Source organism: Camelina sativa, chromosome 10, assembly GCF_030686135.1.
Source record: "Camelina sativa cultivar CO46 ecotype springtype chromosome 10, ASM3068613v1".
NCBI lineage: Eukaryota > Viridiplantae > Streptophyta > Magnoliopsida > Brassicales > Brassicaceae > Camelina > Camelina sativa.
Genome location: NC_141889.1, coordinates 5,477,736 through 5,496,898, shown reverse-complemented (window position 1 = coordinate 5,496,898; position 19,163 = coordinate 5,477,736). Strand labels below are relative to the sequence as shown.

Sequence of the window (19,163 nt, the reverse complement as noted above, 5' to 3'; positions counted from 1 at the left end):
TCTCTCAGCATGTACGTGTTCAGTGAACACTGTTCACAATCAAACTGATAACAAAAACAGGTTTTACTTTATTTACGAACTGTGTCTGTGTCAATCAAACTGATAACAAAAACAGGTTTTTCTTTGTATTATTCTTTTGTCAAGAAAAGTTAACAGAAGTACACTAGGACTTTACACAGAGTACACCACGACTGCACACAGAGTAGACTCATTCAGTATTCTTAAAGCAACATTTATAGGAACACAGACTTATTCACTCATAGACCTTAAGGGCTTTTCTTTCATCATCTTCATCGCTTAGCCACCACCAGAGCCATACTTCTTGCCCAACACAATGAGCTGGAGCTTGTCATAGCCTGCGAGCACACCAGCCCCAGCAACAGCACGGAGGATGTTGGCACCTGCACCCTTGAAAAGTGACTTGGCCCCTTCGTTCTTGACTATCTGAGAGAAGGCCTGAAGAGAGCTCTTGTACTTCACTGCTTCACCTGATGTCATCATCATTCTTCTACGCACTGTGTCGATTGGGTAAGACGCCAGTCCAGCTCCAATGGTGATTCCCCATCCCAGCAAGAAACTCGCAAGAAAGCTATCCTGCACAGCTTAGAGCAATGAGTAAACTGCAACAGAGGACTCAATATGTTGAAGTGAAGAGTTTTCTTTGTTTAGTACCTGGAGACCATCGACTAGAACCACAGGCTTCAAGGAATCATACAATCCAAAGTAAAGCCCACGGTACACTATAATTCCAACACATGAGATGTTGAAACCACGGTAAAGTCCTACAATGCCATCAGAGGTTATGGTCTTCTTGTACACATCGATCATGCCATTAAACTGCCGCTGACCACCTTTCTTGGCCGCCTTGGCATCATTGGCCAAACGGGTACGAGCGTAATCCAAAGAGTACACAAATAGCAGAGATGATGCACCAGCTGCACCACCAGACGCCAGGTTCCCTGCAAACCACTTCCAGTAGCCATCTTTGTCTTTCTTGAAGTTGAACAGCCTCTTGAAGTAATCTTTGAACGCAAAGTTTAAAGCCTGCAAAACAGAAATCTATGCTTAACACACCCATCTCAACATCTATATCAGTAATACCACGCCGAAGAAGAAGAAGAAGCAAAAGCTAACCTGAGTGGGGAAGTATCTGATAACATTGGCAGTGTTGCCTCTCCAAAGAGCAACCATTCCTTCGTCTTTGACTGTCCGGCCAAAACAATCACTGATTCCTTTGTATGGCTCAGAGAGACGGCCAGCTTTGATCATTTCATCTTGATTCTGAATCAAGAGTTTCACACGTTCTATAGGCGCTGCTGCCGTCTTTGAAACAGCAGCCGATACCCCTCCCATAAGGAAATCGATCAAGAAACCAGTGCCAGTTTTCTCACTAGGGGCTTGAACAGATACAACAGGCAATGAACCATGAGGTAGAGAAGAAGATCCAACGCCTTGGTTAGTTGAATGCAATAGACTATGCAAACCTCCATTGACATAAGCATCAGAGACGCCGTACTCACGAGCTTGCACACTCGGCGAAAGCCTACTTATCAAGTAAGGTTGACCATGAAACTTCTGAAACACCGATGGATGCTTTGATCCATCCATTGTTTTTAGTAAAACTCAGTAACAAGTGATCTGCAAAGCAACAAAAAAACAAATTAAACACCAAAGATTCATGCTTTCTCGACAATTCTATATACATGCTTCAAGACAATGATCATAACCAAAACTGGAACAAAAACAGAGAAGACGTATCCTAGTTAACTTTTTTTTAAAAGCCACCATTACAATCTATCAACTACAATGCTACATAATTCACAAATACAATCACAACCAAAACCTAGTTTCAGCTCAAATGAATTCCTCCATTTCTAAAGATTAAAGCAACGAGGTGGCATAAAGAAGCATAATTTCTCACGAGAAGCAGAGCAATAAAACAGAGAGAGAGAGCAGTAAGAGAATCATCAATGATAAAGCTAGAATTTTTTTGGAGTTGATAGAGCTTACCGAAGGTTAATCTCCGGAGCTTAAACGAGACAGAGAGAGCTCTTGAAAGAGGCTAGAGGAGTGGTTCTACATGTTTCTGGTCCTTACTGCCAAAAGACGAAAAAGGACATATATTTATCTACCATTACGAAAATGCTACTGGACTCCTTTGACCCGTTTCTTTCTGGGCCCGATTTAAGGGACCCGAGTCGTCACGATTATGTTTTATTATTATCCTAATTTTTATTAGATTTTATCTTCATTTAACCCAAAATTTAATCCGAGTAAGAAGGGAGCATGAGAAATACATGAGTTCATTAAACTAAACAAATTTGGTTAGTACTATTATCACTATATAGAGTAGTGTGATCTCACACAAATCATCTCACCTCCGCTAATTTACTCAGTTAAATAGATCAATATGAAGATACATCGAGCCATATTAGTCATGGCGCCGTTCTTGGTCCTGATGAAGACAGCCGTTTCCGTGGAGGACAATGATCCAATGGACCCCCCTCCGCCGATAGAGCCTTGCAGGGACGTGTTCGTGAGTTTCGCCCCGTGCATGGGCTTCGTCGAGGGAATATACCAGCAACCTTCTCCAGAATGCTGCAGAGGCGTGAGCCACTTGAACAACGTCGTCAGGTTCACGGCTCCAGTATATACACTCTCCCTTTCTCGATTCTTCGATTACGATCAGTTTCTTCTTTCACCATTAATTATATTATTAATTAAGTACTTATAATGAATAACGTAGGGAACGATACATGGGAATAGAGAGACAGGGAGAGTGTGTGCATGCATAGAGATAATGGCAAATGCAAATCATCTTCCTTTTCTCCCTAGCGCCATTAGCAACCTTCCCCTCCGTTGTTCTCTTACTCTCAGCTTTCCCATCTCCATTGCTATGGACTGTTCTCAGTTATTTCCATTCTCCTCTCTTCTTTTTTTGCTTCGTTTTTAGTCTTTTTGGGAGAAAAAAATGACGTTTTGTTACATTTCTTCTCGATGTATGAACTAATTAATTGATACTTCTATTATTACAGGTTTAGAAACACGAAGGATCTCAACGCTGAAATCTCAAATTAACTACCAAGAATCCAAGATATACATGTATCAATATTGATAAGGGAAGACTTGTAGCATGCAACAGCAATATAGTTAAAAGTTATATACAGTATAAGAGTGTATTGTATTAGTGACTATGTCACAAAAGCAAATAGAGTTTTCTTTAATAATTAGTGATTGTGTGTATACGTGCATTCATTCATCAACTGGCTTCCTACTTCTTACTTATTAATTACCATAACCTGATTAACCATTAAAAGAGAGTTTTGTCCATCAATTTAAGCAACAATATCGTAAACTGAAGTGTTAACAACCAAATTTCTCGCACTTGGTCATTTCTTAACCGATTATGGGACATGAGTAGCCGAATAGAAAAGTCATCATCGACACATAAGTTATTTTTTTTAAAAATATATTTTTTAAAAAAATGGTAAATTTATTGGAACATATATAGTGAGGTTTTTACAAAGAGGAGGTGATATTATAAGAGTTCTTTCTTATAGAGGATTGACGGTAATATATCCACTCACAGCGCAACGATAAAGACCCAAAATTATTTATTTATTGAATAAACTTAAAACACAATGTACATTTTAATTAGTAAAAGATTAATTTATAAGTTTTGAATCTATAAGATAGTAAAGACTTGTTAATAATGTTGCTATATCTTTTTCTCCTTTTCATACGGACAAGAATTTATAGACAATCAAGGTGATGTACTGATGTCGTTCGAATTTGTGATCCAAAACTAGTTAAAAACTGTCCTGATGATACCAGATTATAGGCAATGAACTCATGCATGTATTAGATGACAAGACACCTCAAACATTTCACACATGGAATGCAATATAAATAAACCCGAATTACATGCAATTATAACCTACTAATTAATTACCTTAAGATATACATAGAATGTTAAACACTAAAACACACGTATGTATATATAAATATAAGAAAAAAATTATGAATTATTTCAAAAGATTCAAGAAAACTGAAAGAGAACTCATCAACTGGAATTAATCCGAGTAAGAAGGAAGCATGAGAAGCACATGAGTTCATGAAACTAAACAAATTGATTAGTACTAAACTACTATATATATATAAATAGAGCGATCACACACAAATCATCTCATCTTCGCTAGTGTATCCAGTCAAAAAGATCGATGACGATTGATCGTACCATACTGATCGTAACGTTCTTGGTTCTTACGAAAACCGCCGTTTCTCAGGACACTAATCCGATGGAGCTGTGCAGGGACGTGTTCGTGAGGTTCATGCCGTGCATGGGGTTCGTCGAGGGAGTGTACCAGCAACCTTCTTCAGAATGCTGCAGAGGCGTGAGCCACTTGAACCACGGCGTCAAGATAACCCCTCCAGTTGTATATATTACTCTCTATCTCGATTCTTCGATTTTGGTTACTTCTTTCACGGTTTCACCGTTAATGAATTATTATTAATTATTTCTAATGAATAATATAGGGATCGAGAGAGGAACATAGAGAGGTAGAGAGAGTGTGTGTGTGCATAGAGATAATGGCAAATGCAAATCACCTTCCTTTTCTCCCCAACGCCATTAGTAACCTTCCCCTCCGTTGTTCTCTTACTCTCAGCTTTCCCATCTCCGTTGCTATGGACTGTTCTCGGTTATTTTCATTCTCCTCCCTACATTTTTTATTGCTTGGTGTAGTCTTTTCCTATGCATAAATGAGCAAATTAACTGGTTTTTTTTTTTGTTACAGGTTAAGTGCCAAGAATCTCGACGCTGAAGGATTAAATTAATTGCAAGGATATACATATATATATATATATATATATATATATATGTATATCCTAATGGGAAGCCTTGTAACAGCAATATATAGTTAAAAGGATATGTACTTGAGTTTATTGTAATGGTGCCTAGCTAGTGTAACACAAGTAAATAGAATTTAATTTCCGTAAGTGATTACACAACCGTTGTTTATGGATAAAAGTGGGCATTGTCCATTAAGAAACAAAACCATAAATTGCTTTAAGGATTGACCAAATTTCTTGCTCTCGCAACGTTTCTACACTTGCATAGCCAAAAGGACGATCATATTCATACCAAATATGGATAAGAATAGAAACGTGGACACGTAAATATAGTATACTATAGTAGAATAACATAACGAAAGTATAAAGTGACGTAAGAGCAATACCGTCGGTTTAGAAAGCGTCTTAATATTTTCTGACGTTAATATTTCCAAATTTAACGTCAATTATGAATAAGCTCATAGAGGATCTCTAACAATAAGAGAATAAACCAAAATACATATTTTGACAGGCCCAATGACTCATTCACAAAATTTTGAAGTTCTGAAAAAGTAAAAAAAAAAAAAATGTTAAGTCAATTATCCGAGGTACCCGGCCGCGCGCATTATCCGTTTAAAAATAACTACTACAAATTTATTGTCAAAAAAAAAAAATAACTACTATGAATTTACCAATTTTTAACTTAAATCTTAAAATTATTCAAAATTGTTTAATATAATTCGTCATTACTTGTAAGTTGTAACATCCGAATCCGGCTCTTACCTGATTTAGCAGTGAATAGAAATATATGAGTCACCCTTTTAACCTATATATCTTCTTTATATCCTGTTAAAATAATTCAGGCAACACTGTTAAAGAATTAATCATGCATTTTCCTCATCAGTCATAACATAAATATCAGACCTAAAGGAGTTTTAGAGACCTTTAAAGCATTATACTACAATACTTACAAAAATAAAGTTGGGAAAAATAATAAAGACTGGTTGGTTAGGTCTAACAAATTAACCTATACAAATTGCATGATTACTTACGGAAGGAAGCACGAGAATTGCATGTTTCTTTAAACTAACCATAGTATAATTTCCATATAAACTAATTAACCAATAAAAATACATATATAGATTTGTGATGGAACACGTATCATCTAATAATTATACCTTGGCTAGTACTCATCAGTCGCCCTAATAATCAGTTTAGTTAGAGAATAATTTAAGATGCATCGTGCTCTATTGCTTATGACACTGATCACGTCCGCGGTTTCCATGAGCGAGGAAGAGCAGCAGTGCAGGGACATGTTCGAGAGCTTCATCGAGGGAATACCTATGCAGCCCTCTCCACAGTATTGTAGAGGAGTGGGCCGTTTGAATAACGTCCTCAAACTTACGTCTCCAATTACTGTAAATTTATTCTTCTCTTCCTTTTCTTTTTTCTTTTTTCCTTTCTAATTTCTTGGTTCTTTAAACCAGTGGGATAAGTATAACCGAAGTTACTATATGTAGTTGCAGGGATTGGAGAAGAAAAATGGTAAGGAAGAGGTAAGGGTACGGTGCGATTGCCCTGAATTAGAGGTAATTTGGAAAATAAGATGTGTACCTTGCGCACAAAACCCAGACCCTAATATAACTGAAGATGAATCACATGTGTTGAGCTGGAATCTTTAATAGATATATCTAGCCATTTTAAGAATGATGATAATTTCTTTGATCTTTAATTACTTTCCTTTTTTTATCTTATACTAGTTTTGTAGCATTTTTTTACCTTTTGTTTTTAATTTATATCGTAATCAAAAATCTAATAAAATAAGAGATATTAAAAAATAAGAATCTACTTTTGTATCTCCTCTGTTCTTTCATCTCTGCCTCTTGTGGATTCTTCAGTCAATATTCCATTATCTTCACTTCCTTTTTTTCTAATTTCTCTGTTTCTGTCTGACTGAAAATTAGAGCAATTAACAATTTTCTACTAATACTCATATTTTATTTAGATAATAGTCAATTTATTCAGTACTATTGAAACTAAATAAATTAATTGTCCACTTATAAAAAGAAAACAGTGGTGTTCAGTGTTCTGCTTTTCATAATTAATGACAAAAATATTTTTTTGTCTTCCATTTTCTAATGACGACTTTTATATGTTACCCACCAGTACCACCAACTCTCTCAAAATAAACGTTTCCATCATATGATAATCCAAATTTAATTTATGAAACAAGTTGGTCTTTTTAGTCGTCCATATTGACAAAGCTTGACTCGAAGATAAGAACAAATAAAATACCAATCCACATAAAACAGGTGTGAAAACAATGTTAAAACATACTGTTAAAAAAAATGTTTCATAAATCAATCAATAAAGGGGCGATTAAACTAATCACTAAACTCGTCGATTCCTAATGTTATGTGAGTGTGATCATATCAATCAGGAAATTTTGATTAGACAAATCACCAACTCTTTGACCCCCCCCCCCCTCGTTTATGTGTGTGATTTGACAATAAGATCTTTTATCCTCTTGATGATCTAAATTGAATCAAATCTTGGGATAATTGATGTTTTTAAATAATGACCACATATCAGAGTTTTAGTCACATATGTGATCATCTAATTACTTGTTTTTTCATATAAAAAAAATGAATACATTATTAATTGCTTGACGTGAAAAAACCGATCTAAGATGTGGAAAAAATTGGACGGATGACGAAGACCCTTGGAAGGAGCCAAGAAAACTCTCTGAAAGGTGAATCTATTGAATGAGAGGACGACAAGAATTCATGGAGAACTAAGAAAATGTAAACAAAAAGTATATGGTGGTGGATGGTAGTAGTAGTAGTACTTGCTTGCTACATTAATTAATAAGGAGCCAAAACGTACGCATAATCAATCGCAACAAAAATAAAAAAGGAAAAGGACATCTTCACTAAACAATTTTACAAAGATAAAGTTAAGGACAATTGGGAATTAATTAAGTCTGAAATTTTTATTTACATAAATATCTAGGAAAATATAATGTAAAATGTGTAATTTTATTATAAGATTAAAAAAATAAACCTTACTTTTGTATTAGATAAACTGGACGTCATTAGAATAATAATTCTGGTTAAAATTGCGCAAAAGTAGGATACTAAAAATTCGAGGGTCCAAGAGTTTTCTAAAACGTTTTTGGTGGAAAAAAATATGAATGAAAGATCCCACTTTGAATTGGGTCCATGAATCTAAATGGGAAACGCCTTCAGATCCTAGAAAACGTCCGAAAAAACCATTCTCTTTGGTTTGCACAACCAAAAAGGTATTCTGAAGGTTTAGGCTCTCCACCAGGCATAGGATATGACATCATTACAAAAGGATACAAAGAGTTCACATCAGGTGTGCGTTCATGAGCTCATGCTAAAGTTTCAATCAATTCCTGCCAATAACCACGCCAGGAAATTAAGTTAGAAGAGAGATTTCAAGAAATGGCAGATCTATTCACTCTATCAATAACCGAGCAAATTTTTTAGATCTTCAATTTTTTGATAAACTTCTTTAATTCAGCAATCTAATTCATGCCAGAACTGTCTTTCATTCCAAGTCATAACTTGTATCCATGCGCTTCATATTCGCATGGAGTTCGCTCCCAGAAATATAGCTACCCCTACGCCCCTTATCGGATTTGAACTGATGACTTACGCTTTACCATGGCGTTACTCTACCAATGAGTTAAAAGGGCCATCTTGGTTTTTGTCCAAGTTACTTCTCTTTTTGTCTAACTCACTTCTTTTTTTCTTTGTGAGTTTCGAGAATATCCCATAATAAGTTAAAATTCCTTATTGTTCTATAATTTTGATATAATCAACATGTTCTTTTTCTTTTATTTATATATAGATATAGATCGTTTAATCGGTTCATATTAAAAAGTCTTCTTTGTTTCTTTCAATTCAGATAAGCACGAAAATAAAAGCTTCTATAAAAGCAGATCATGACAGGAGCTTTTGCTCATGGAGCTATCTTTTTTATTAGAGATTACAATCCAGAACAGAACGAGGATACCATATTAGCAAGAATGTTAGACCATAAAGAAGTTATACTGAAATCCTTAGAACTTATTAAATTACTACGATTCCTATTAGTTCTTATCTTGTCATTTTTACTTTCACGAATCTTTCCACTTTCACTACAAATGAAATTATAGATTAAATTTACTGAATATTGAATTTGGGCTCTTATTTATAAGGAACCAAAGAAACTGAGCAAATAAAACACCTTTCAACAGTATCAATACCGTCACATGAATTGTAAATGCACTATTCTATTTCCTATGCTTATATTGCTTTAATTTACTTTGTTTATTGGAGCTATAGGAATTACTTTTTTCCTTTTCATAATAGATTAATTAATCTAAGAAAAAAAACAAAAGAACTAGTCTTTCAATATATTTTTATTGACCAATTAGAATTGTCTCCCCTCCACTTTTTCTAATTTATTCTAAAAAATTAGAAAAAGAAATATGGTTCGTAAGTCCGCTTTACTTTGATTCTCTATCAACCAAAAATTAGAACAATTAATTAACATGGTTAAAGCTAAACCGTTTGAAGTTCAGATGCAACATGATACTCTTTCTACTATTAAAAACTGTAGTATAATAAAAAAAAAGGCTTGAAAAAGAACTTTCTCCACTTTATTCTTAAAAAGCTTTCTTTTTTTTGTATCGATTATTCTTTATATTATATATATTTAATGTATATTAAGTGGGTGCAATTAAAAGTTTAATTAATGATAAAGAAAAATAATAACATAAGGAAAAAGGGATGAAGAAAAGTCGTAGGGAGAGAACGCGTCCGCATTGGTGGGACGTAGTAGCAGCCGATAACAGTCACCGAGAGAGAGAGAGAGAGAGAGAGAGAGAGAGAGAGCAGTTCACATTTCTTTATAACATCAAAAGTCAAAACCATTTTATAAAACCCAAAGTCTTCTTCCTCTCTCCAGTTTTTGCGTCATTCATTCATCACACACACAGATACAGAGGAATCGTCTCTAAGAAATGGCAGGCAGTAATATTCTCCATAAGATGAAGGTATACGCTTCTTTGATGGTATTGAACTGTGAGATCTCCTTTGATCTGAATCTCGTTTTAGTGTTCACTGTTCTCTGGAATCAGTTTCTGTGTTTGTTAGCTATTTCTCTCTCTATTAGCAAAGCTTGAAACTTTTTCTTTTGAGGAATAAAATAGGGTTTAAGTGAGTGAGTTAGTTAGATTAACAAATGCAGTTTCGAGTTTGATTCCTTTGGAAATTTATGATTTTTGCTTTTTCCTGCTCATGGGTATAAATGAATCTGACGGAATTGGACACACCTGTTAGCTTTTACTGATAAAAACTCAAACTTGAGAGGTGGCTCTGTAATTTGTGTATAGATCTCTGTTGTGCTTATGGTTTTTTTCATGGGTGTGATGAACAACTTAAGAGTAGAAACTTTGACTGTTTATCACTGATTTGGTTTGAAGGATCTGTGGATAGACAGTGTTTTTGGATCTTGAGTGATTGCAGTGTTATTTAACTCTGTTGTTTTTGCTGTGTGAAATATTTAGTTAAAGGCTGGGTTCTGCGGATCAGCTCCTGATATGGGAAGAGGTAAAAGCAAGATGTGGAAGAACATCACACATGGTTTTTACTGTGTGAAGGGCAAGTCTAGCCATCCTATGGAGGATTATGTAGTCTCTGAATTCAAGAAACTTGAAGGCCATGAATTGGGTTTGTTTGCCATCTTTGATGGTCATTTGGGTCATGATGTGGCCAAATACTTACAGACTAATCTCTTTGACAACATTCTAAAAGAGGTAATTTGGTCAAGAAATCTCTTTGGAGGCTTAAAGGGAGATCCTTTGTGAATTACCGTCTGACTGATCCATTATGTGTGTTTTCTTTCAGAAGGATTTTTGGACTGACACTGAGAATGCTATAAGGAATGCCTACAGATCAACAGATGCAGTGATATTGCAGCAATCCCTTAAGCTTGGTAAAGGCGGATCAACGGCTGTAACGGGAATTCTTATTGATGGTCAAAAGCTAGTTGTTGCTAATGTTGGAGATTCAAGAGCAGTGATGTCTAAGAATGGCGTTGCGCATCAGCTCTCAGTTGATCATGAACCAAGTAGGGAGAAAAAGGAAATAGAGAAACGAGGCGGCTTTGTATCGAATATCCCAGGTACAGCTATGTAATTCCCTGTGACTATTACGCTTTCGGTTTCTTTGGCAGATGTTAATATATGATTAACGTTGCAGGGGATGTTCCACGAGTGGATGGACAGTTAGCAGTTGCTAGAGCGTTTGGAGATAAGAGTTTAAAGATACATCTGAGCTCAGAACCGGACATAACACACCAGGCAATTGATGATCACACTGAATTCATCCTTTTCGCCAGTGATGGTATTTGGAAGGTAAGTCTAATGACCTAGTATCTTGCTCTGGTTCAAACCGTGGGTTAGCCAGTTCCTAATACTTATTCTAACATGATGTTCGATGTTTAACTATAGGTATTATCGAACCAAGAAGCTGTTGATGCGATCAAGAGTATCAAAGATCCGCATGCAGCTGCAAAGCACTTGATAGAGGAAGCTATAGCTAAGAAGAGCAAAGACGACATCTCCTGTATCGTTGTAAAGTTCCACTAATCCCTTCTCCTTCTTCTTTCTAGACTTTTTTTTTTTATGTCTATAGTTTACCATTGAGTTTGCAAGATAGAGATATATATGCTCGAACTGTGCATGTAAAACCCCAGTAATGAGGTTTCCCAGAAGATGTAATATATTATGTAAGCATGCTTTTCTTCACAAACGAATGAAAATAAGAAATCGCCAGACTTAAAAATACAATAGTAAGAGTGTCCGTCTTCTAGGCCGTGTCATCATCTTTGAGTCTCCCATGCTCTGCCGAAACAGAGAAACAATAAACGTATTATATAGTTGCTAAGACACAAACAAGCATTTCACTTTTGATTAGAATCAAAATCACACCAAAACGACCTCGTTTGGCTCTTCCAAAACCATTCCGAAGAATCCAGTCCAAAAACAGAAAGAAAAAAAAGTTAAGGTGGATCAAAGATTCAACAAAGCAACGAACTTACAAGTGCATGTGTGGTCTCTAGACATGGGAAAGCCAGAACTGAAATGGCACTGGTCAGAGAGAGCCAAAACGTCTGGCCTGAGTGTTTTGAAGGCTGTTGTCAAAAACTCCATACACCGGCAAAGCCTTCGCCTCTCCTTCGCGTTCTTACGGCGACTACTGAACCAGCGACAGCATTCGGCTGTTGGTGGAGACTCCTGATGAACGAAGAACATTTTGCACTGCTCCACCATCACGTTCGCCACGTCTACGCACTCCGGAGGCCAAGGACGGTACGCTGCGTCGGCACTTGTGACTGCAACCAGAACGCACGTCATCGCGAACGCTACTTTCATCATCATCCTAGCCATGCACCAATATTTTTGTTTTTTTTTTTTTGTTTTTTTTTTGTGTGGGTTGGTCTAATTATATCTATCTATCTAATAAACGTAATCGTGACCTTATCTTAAATACTTAAACAGAAAGTTCAACTTAGTAACGCATGCGAGAGATTTAATTGGTATTCGGCCGCGTGCGAGCTACTTAAAAACAAAACGGTGATTCAAGCGTTTCTTGTATTCATGGACCAACTAACTTCCGTAACTAATATTTTTTGGTCAATTTGATGAATTAAGAAATTTGGTAGAGACAACAACGTAAATAAAAAACTTGGTAGTTTGCCAAGTTGTGAGATGACTGAGATGGCCAAAGTTAAAATCTAGTAATGCATGAGATTTGTTTTTTAGCTGTAAAACTTATACAAATAATTCAAAAAAGAAATCTGAAACTAGATTCATAATTATTGTACTAATGTGTTATAAATTTCGTTTGAAACTAAAATTGACCGACCATTCGGTGGATCCAGTTGTTTTCCTCGTGTACAGCTTCAATAGTTCCATTTTTTACAACTAGTCAACTATTCTCTAAAACAATGGTTATTTTTATTTCTGTTTCGAGTGTTTATAATAATATAGACGTTTTTTCATAAAAAATAAAATGTGTCCTTACATCAAGTGTAACATTTTTGATCCAAAAAAAAGTTTGACTTCTATTTATACCAAATTATTTTCGGGTAGAAAACCAGAGTATAAGGATGTCTTCATAATTTCAATAAAAGTTTGTTTAAATTTTTGGATAGAAAATACAAAATAACATCTTTGCTAAACAAGGATAAAAAAAATTTAACATCTCGATAGCCAGCCATTCACACCGTCTGTTTTCGTAACAATCATAATTAAAGACCGTTGACAAAAAAATAAAAATAATTAAAGACCCTTTATATAAAAAAAAACCAATAACTAAAAGAGGAATAAAGTTAAATACCTCGTGAATGCCTGTGAACTTCTTCCTCTTGGTTTGTTTTTTCTTCCGTGAACACAAGAGGAAGAAGTTCACTCGCAGTCGCAGCGATGAAGAGTAAACACATGAACCTGCTCCTTCCTTCATTTGAAACGGACCAAGAGGAACACGATGAACGCAAGACGACAGAAAACGGAGGCATTGGTGGCGACGACGTCTTCAGGTTCAAAGGCAACAAAGCGGCCAAGGAAGCAGCTAGTGTTGGGATGAAAGGTACCCTTGCGAGGCTACTACCCTTCCTTCCGCAATTCAGCTGATGCCGAGGAGGCGGTGGTTGAATCCTTACGCTCTGGCTCCGCCAACTCTTATCCCCCGGGAGTCGGTATTTTACCGGCCAGGAGGTAATGATGACCTTAAAAGAAAACATTAATTAATGGGCAAGAGTAACCATAAGGATTAGTGAATTAAGGAAGAAACTTTTTGTGTGTTTTGGTTTCTCCATTGCATTTTTACATAAGGATTAGTGAATTAAGGAGGTGATTATTTGGTGTGTTTTTTTTTTTGTTACTGTAGAGGTGGCTTGTTGGATGATCACGGGAGAGAGACAAGCGGCGAGGATAAGAAGTACATATCTTAATTAAAACAATTCTAAGACAATATATTGGATTTTTTCGATGTAGAAACAAACACAGGAGAGGTTATCAATAGAAACAATGTCTGGAGATACTGGTCTTATACAAGATGCCATGGATGAGAACTGAGAAGGTAATAATTAATATACAACCACTAGAGAAACTTGGATATTATGGTTTCAGGCTGAAGTGACTAGATTCATTTTAAAGTGTGTTACGTACCGTTCGTTTTTTTTTTTTATCTTTTCTTCGATCTGGTTTCGAAGATCTTTTTTTGTAGATGAAACTCTGAATAGAAGACAAACGTTTTCCAAATCTGGTTGTGTTTTTTTTTGCGGTGGTATGGTATGGTAGTAATCTTGCGAATTCCAGATCCTTCTTTCTTGAATCATAGTTTACTTGCTTGTATTATTGTTGTCTGTGTGTGTTTCTTGCAAGCGTTATCATTTGTTATAAGATGGAATCTGTATACATCAACATGTTTTCAATTTCTCAACCTAAAGTTTCCCGAATTGGTATTGAGACGTTTCAATACGAGATTATTCAATTGCTAAAATTCTTCTCGTTTGTTTGTTTGTTTCTCTTGTGATATTGCAGAGATTTTGTAGGCTGAAACAGGGCGAAGTAAAGTATTAGACTTGCTATGCTAGAAATAAGCGGTGTAGCAATAGACTGATTAGTATATAGGTTGTTCTGTAATTCCTAATGTTAAAGCTTGAACCTTTGTAAGTCCTGTTCCGTTTATTTTTCCCAGACCAAGGACAGGTCGGATTATCAAAGAGTTTGTAGTAGCAACCAGAATTGGCGATCTTGGTGAATGGTGCCTATATGAATCATAAGTTGCAGGTTATCAAAGGTAATGACAGTCTTTCAAGAGTGCAAGATGGTGTTAAGAAGGTTAAGAAACAGTCTTTCAAGAGTTTATTGTGACAATCTGCTGCACATTTGATTCGGTGAGTGCAAGATGGAGCTTCCAGGGGCAAGTAACAATAGGTATGAAGTATTGGTTTGGATTTAACGTTTTAAATTTTGTCTGATACAATTTGGATTTATAAGATTGATTCTTTGCACAGTGCCAGCTTTCCAGAAAAGAAAAGAGGTGAGAGAGATCATACAACCTCAAATGGTTCTCATGAAGCCTTTCAACGAATCAAGCTGGTGAGTAGGATCATCGCTTTTTTTTTTTTTTTTTTTTTTTTTGTTTACTTGTTAAAGTTGAGATAAAGTGTATTGGTATTTGTTAAAGAACAGCCTAAGACGTGAGGCATCATTCTTGCTCTTCTTGGATTTATTTTTCTGTTTTTGACTAATAAGTATCTTTTTTTCCCCCAAGCTGCTTTTTTTTTTGTGAAAAGCCTTTACACATATGTTTCGCTATACTTCTTTGTATCTTTCTTATTTGTCTTTCCCTATATGTATCAAATTTGTGAGAAGTTAATCTCTCTTATAAGTGGAAAGTGAGTGCAAAGCTGTTTCTATTTCTTATTAAACCACTTCTGATCTTGGGATTAGCTTAAGTAGTATTTGGAATTTACTTATTGATAGGTGTGGTTTAGCAATGTTCTTCAAGTCTTATAACTTATTAGTTAGCAATGTTCTTCAAGTCTTATAACTTATTAGTTAACAATGTTCTCCAATGTTGAATTTGTTCTTATTAGTTTTCCCAGTTTCCAAGTCTATATTCACATTGCAGCTTGTCTATTTAAGATTCTCATGTTCTTACAGCTGAAAAGGAAGATGAAATTGGAGAGAAGAAATTTTGATAGAGTTCTCTAGAGGAAGGGTAATTTTGTTTATAGTTGTTAGTGAGTTGTTTTGATTAGTTTAATATTAACTATATAATTAATTTAATTATGAGTAATTTAATAGAGGTTTTCTAGTGGAGATGGTCTTAAAATAGTTCATTTTTGACAAAAACTACACTTCGTTCTGTAAAACAATGTCAATGGCCATTCTTCTATCTCTTACTACTAGTACTCCCGTCATTCATTTTACGAGGTATACATTTATAGTTTTCTTATAGTATCAATAAACACAATAATCAAAGGACCTATATATATCGGCAATGAAAATTTCCTTTTTGTTATGAAATAAGTGTGATTATATATTACCACATATGTCTTCCATCTTAATGACACATATGCTTTTATCTTTAGGGTGTAACACTTGTTCACCACTTCACCACTTGTCCTTCACATTTGTACATATGTCTTTGTTTCTTTTTATAGTGCATGAGTCATCATAGTCTTAATGAGAAGAATGAGAGAGAGATAGATAATAAGAAGAAGATTAAGAAATGTGTTAATGTTGCTTTTTCTCACTCTCTCTTCTCTCATGTTCCACCTCCATTTTTCTTTGTACAATTATATAGTTCCTCATACACATACATATATATATATATAGTCATAGATATATTTACGTTATTATTTATAACGCTTATATATATATATATAATGGGAATTAACATTTTAACACCACGTGAACGACCCATTTCGTATATTGAATATCATGAAGAGATCTAAAGACGTACCAATAATTAATACTAGCACATAACGAATTAATCTATTCTTTATATAGATATAATCAATATGATAATATGATAATATAGTCTATGCTTCATGCATATATATAGGTATATCATATGACTCCACTTTCACAAAAGAAAAAGAACACACCAAGAGAAAGAAGATCAATCGGAGCGATGAGTACTCAACACGTAAACCTGTTCGTTCCTTCATTTGAAATGGATCAAGAGGAAGACGTTGCACGCAAGACGACGGAGAATGGAGGCATCGGTGGTGGTGTCTGGAGGTTCAAAGGCAACAAAGCGGCCAAGGAAGCAGCTAGTGTCTCAATGAAAGGTACTCTTTCTAGGTTATTCGACTGCTGCAGCAAAGACGTTAAAAAGAGTATTTTACCCCTGGGTCACGGCGACCCTTCCGTGTACCCTTGCTTCGACACTTCAGTTGATGCCGAGGAGGCGGTGGTTGAATCCTTACGGTCTGGCTCCGCCAACTCTTATGCCCCGGGGGTCGGTATTTTACCGGCCAGGAGGTAAGTAGTTTCATTTAAAGTCATACATATACTAAACTATATGACAAAGTTTATCAAAGTTCTTTATATTAGGTGATTGTTATGTACTTATAAACAACTTAAACATGCATCGTGTTTGCATGTGCTTATATACAGTTATAACCAGTGTTTAAAAAAGTGGTTAGAGGGAAACATCCGCTTCCGCTCATGTAGCGCATAAAGTTTTGATATATTACATTTAGAGGCTTGGAGAGAGATTTGACCAAAAAAAAAAAAAAAAGATGCTTGGAGAGATTAATATATATATATATATATATATATATATATTTGAAACAACTTTTAGTTTAATTTTCCCAGAGTTTATTACAATAATTCTGTTATGTTCACTGTAACATGTGTCAGTGTAACTATGCTAATACTAATTTAGGGCGGTTGCAAATTATCTGAACCGGGAGTGGGACCTTCCACGTAAGATGAAATCAGATGACATATTTATGACGGTGGGGTGTTGCCAAGGGATAGAGACATTGTTTCATGCCCTCGCTGGACCAAAGGCCAATATCTTGATCCCGACTCTAATATATCCCCTCTACAACAGTCACGCAATCCATAGCCTAGTGGAGATTCGCAAGTACGATCTCCTTCCCGATCTAGACTGGGAGATAGATCTTCAAGGCGTCGAAGCCTTAGCAGACGAAAACACCATTGCTATGGTGATAATTAATCCTCACAACCCATGTGGAAATGTCTATACATATGAACATCTAAAGAAGGTACGTGAAAACTATCTAACTTAATTAGGATTATCTTTCTTTGAACAAAATTTTGGTTATGTTCTCATTTTCTTATGACATATAGGTAGCTGAGGTGGCTAGAAAGCTAGGAATAATGGTGATTTCTGATGAAGTTTATAATAAAACTATTTATGGAGAGAATAAATTTGTCCCAATGGGGATATTTTCATCTATTGCTCCTGTGATTACATTGGGGTCCATATCCAAGGGATGGCTCGTCCCGGGGTGGCGGATTGGTTGGATCGCAATGAATGATCACGACAACGTTTTTAAAACCACCAGGGTCTGTTTTCAATTTCTCAATCGTCACAAGTTATTAGAACTCAGAAGTAAACATCAAACAATACTTTGCTGTCAAATAGGTCGTTGAATCCATCAAGGAACATCTCAACATAAGTCCAGATCCATCAACAATTCTACAGGTATGTCTTAATGATCCATGACACGTGCACAAATGCAATGAGTTGTGTATATATATATGCAATAGCTAATGTGTTGCCTTGTTTAATTGGAAGTTTGCACTTCCAAACATCTTGGAGAAGACGAAGAAATCTTTCTTCGAAAAGAATAATTCTATCCTACGTCAAAACGTAGATTTCGCATTTGATGCTCTCAAAGACATTCCTTGCCTCACCTGCCCCAAGAAACCCGAGTCGTGTACTTACTTAGTGGTACATATTTCTCTTTTTCAAATACAACTTTTCTAAAGTATTAATTTCTTAAGTATTTTAACACCATTGTTTTGTTATGTAAACATCACTAGTAATGAATGTTACGTACACACCACACAACAACAAAAATCATATAATAAGATCCTAACGTAGATTATATAAATATTGCAGACAAAATTGGATCTATCCCTCTTGGAGGACATCACGAATGATTTTGATTTCTGCATAAAGCTGGCCCGAGAGGAGAATCTCGTCCTTCTACCTGGTAATAATGATCAATATTATTTACATTATACAATATTTTCAGGTATTTTTAAATTTTTGTACGTATAAAATGTAAGGGATATATATATTGGAATATAATGCAGGGGAGGTACTAGGACTAAAGGATTGGGTGAGACTCTCGATCGCAGTGGAGAGGTCGATGCTAGAAGATGCTTTCATGAGGCTTAAAGGCTTCTACGCTCGCCATATTAAAACACAACTCACTTGAAAAACTCAGCATCATTCTCTGAACCTGACATCCTATCTTTTTGTATTTTTGTACTATTTCTCTGTTTGTTTACTTTTCCGATTGTGTTTGTTTTCAATTAGAAAAAAAAAGATGATGGTGTAATATATGTATCATTTATCTTTTAAAGTACAATTCTGAATTCACATTTGAGGAAAAAAAGAAGTACAAGTCACATAACCAGTAAATCTTTGATATGTGATAATTTATTAAAATAAATAAAACAAAAAAATAATAAAATTAAACATATTGATAGACAAAGGATTATGTAATAATTTGTTTCCATATCTGTATTGATATTA

At 35.4% G+C, this 19,163-nt stretch overlaps 6 protein-coding genes and 1 pseudogene across 8 annotated transcripts; 5 read left to right on the top strand and 2 right to left on the bottom strand.

Annotated features, from left to right (window-relative positions):
* Positions 1–103: 103 nt before the first annotated feature.
* On the bottom strand, positions 104–2,129 carry LOC109124837 (ADP/ATP translocase 3, mitochondrial). The gene is made up of 4 exons (XM_010434926.2): positions 2,011–2,129; positions 1,135–1,638; positions 673–1,044; positions 104–594 (listed from the first exon to the last, which is right to left on the bottom strand). The coding sequence occupies exons 2-4, from the start codon at positions 1,606–1,608 to the stop codon at positions 298–300; spliced, it is 1,143 nt and encodes a 380-aa protein (XP_010433228.2). The 5' UTR covers positions 1,609–1,638; positions 2,011–2,129; the 3' UTR covers positions 104–297.
* A 229-nt stretch (positions 2,130–2,358) lies between these two features.
* LOC104717370 (uncharacterized) lies at positions 2,359–3,227 on the top strand. Its single transcript, XM_010434925.2, has 3 exons — positions 2,359–2,647; positions 2,747–2,910; positions 3,036–3,227. The coding sequence occupies exons 1-3, from the start codon at positions 2,411–2,413 to the stop codon at positions 3,076–3,078; spliced, it is 444 nt and encodes a 147-aa protein (XP_010433227.1). The 5' UTR covers positions 2,359–2,410; the 3' UTR covers positions 3,079–3,227.
* Positions 3,228–4,178: 951 nt separating this feature from the next.
* LOC104717369 (uncharacterized) lies at positions 4,179–5,093 on the top strand. The gene is made up of 3 exons (XM_087470137.1): positions 4,179–4,436; positions 4,537–4,700; positions 4,797–5,093. The coding sequence occupies exons 1-3, from the start codon at positions 4,221–4,223 to the stop codon at positions 4,834–4,836; spliced, it is 420 nt and encodes a 139-aa protein (XP_087326263.1). The 5' UTR covers positions 4,179–4,220; the 3' UTR covers positions 4,837–5,093.
* An 893-nt stretch (positions 5,094–5,986) lies between these two features.
* On the top strand, positions 5,987–6,668 carry LOC104717368 (uncharacterized). Its single transcript, XM_010434923.2, has 2 exons — positions 5,987–6,248; positions 6,351–6,668. The coding sequence occupies exons 1-2, from the start codon at positions 6,066–6,068 to the stop codon at positions 6,510–6,512; spliced, it is 345 nt and encodes a 114-aa protein (XP_010433225.1). The 5' UTR covers positions 5,987–6,065; the 3' UTR covers positions 6,513–6,668.
* Positions 6,669–9,593: 2,925 nt separating this feature from the next.
* LOC104717366 (putative protein phosphatase 2C 58) lies at positions 9,594–11,692 on the top strand. Its single transcript, XM_010434922.3, has 5 exons — positions 9,594–9,895; positions 10,409–10,657; positions 10,749–11,025; positions 11,103–11,257; positions 11,354–11,692. The coding sequence occupies exons 1-5, from the start codon at positions 9,863–9,865 to the stop codon at positions 11,489–11,491; spliced, it is 852 nt and encodes a 283-aa protein (XP_010433224.2). The 5' UTR covers positions 9,594–9,862; the 3' UTR covers positions 11,492–11,692.
* LOC104717367 (uncharacterized) lies at positions 11,571–12,349 on the bottom strand (annotated as a pseudogene). The gene is made up of 2 exons (XR_015568760.1): positions 11,944–12,349; positions 11,571–11,746 (listed from the first exon to the last, which is right to left on the bottom strand). The product of XR_015568760.1 is annotated as an uncharacterized LOC104717367 (transcript).
* A 912-nt stretch (positions 12,350–13,261) lies between these two features.
* On the top strand, positions 13,262–18,922 carry LOC104717365 (S-alkyl-thiohydroximate lyase SUR1-like). Of its 2 annotated transcripts, none has more exons than XM_087469624.1 (8): positions 13,262–13,418; positions 16,642–16,906; positions 17,313–17,658; positions 17,744–17,962; positions 18,042–18,101; positions 18,195–18,350; positions 18,522–18,615; positions 18,719–18,922. In XM_087469624.1, exons 1-8 carry the CDS (start codon positions 13,331–13,333, stop codon positions 18,841–18,843), a joined length of 1,353 nt encoding a protein of 450 aa, XP_087325750.1. In that variant the 5' UTR covers positions 13,262–13,330; the 3' UTR covers positions 18,844–18,922. The 2 variants fall into 2 exon arrangements, with proteins under 2 accessions (XP_087325750.1, XP_087325749.1); XM_087469623.1 differs by lacking the exon at positions 13,262–13,418 and adding an exon at positions 16,111–16,158 and having other exon boundaries at positions 16,485–16,906.
* The last annotated feature ends 241 nt before the right edge of the window (positions 18,923–19,163 follow it).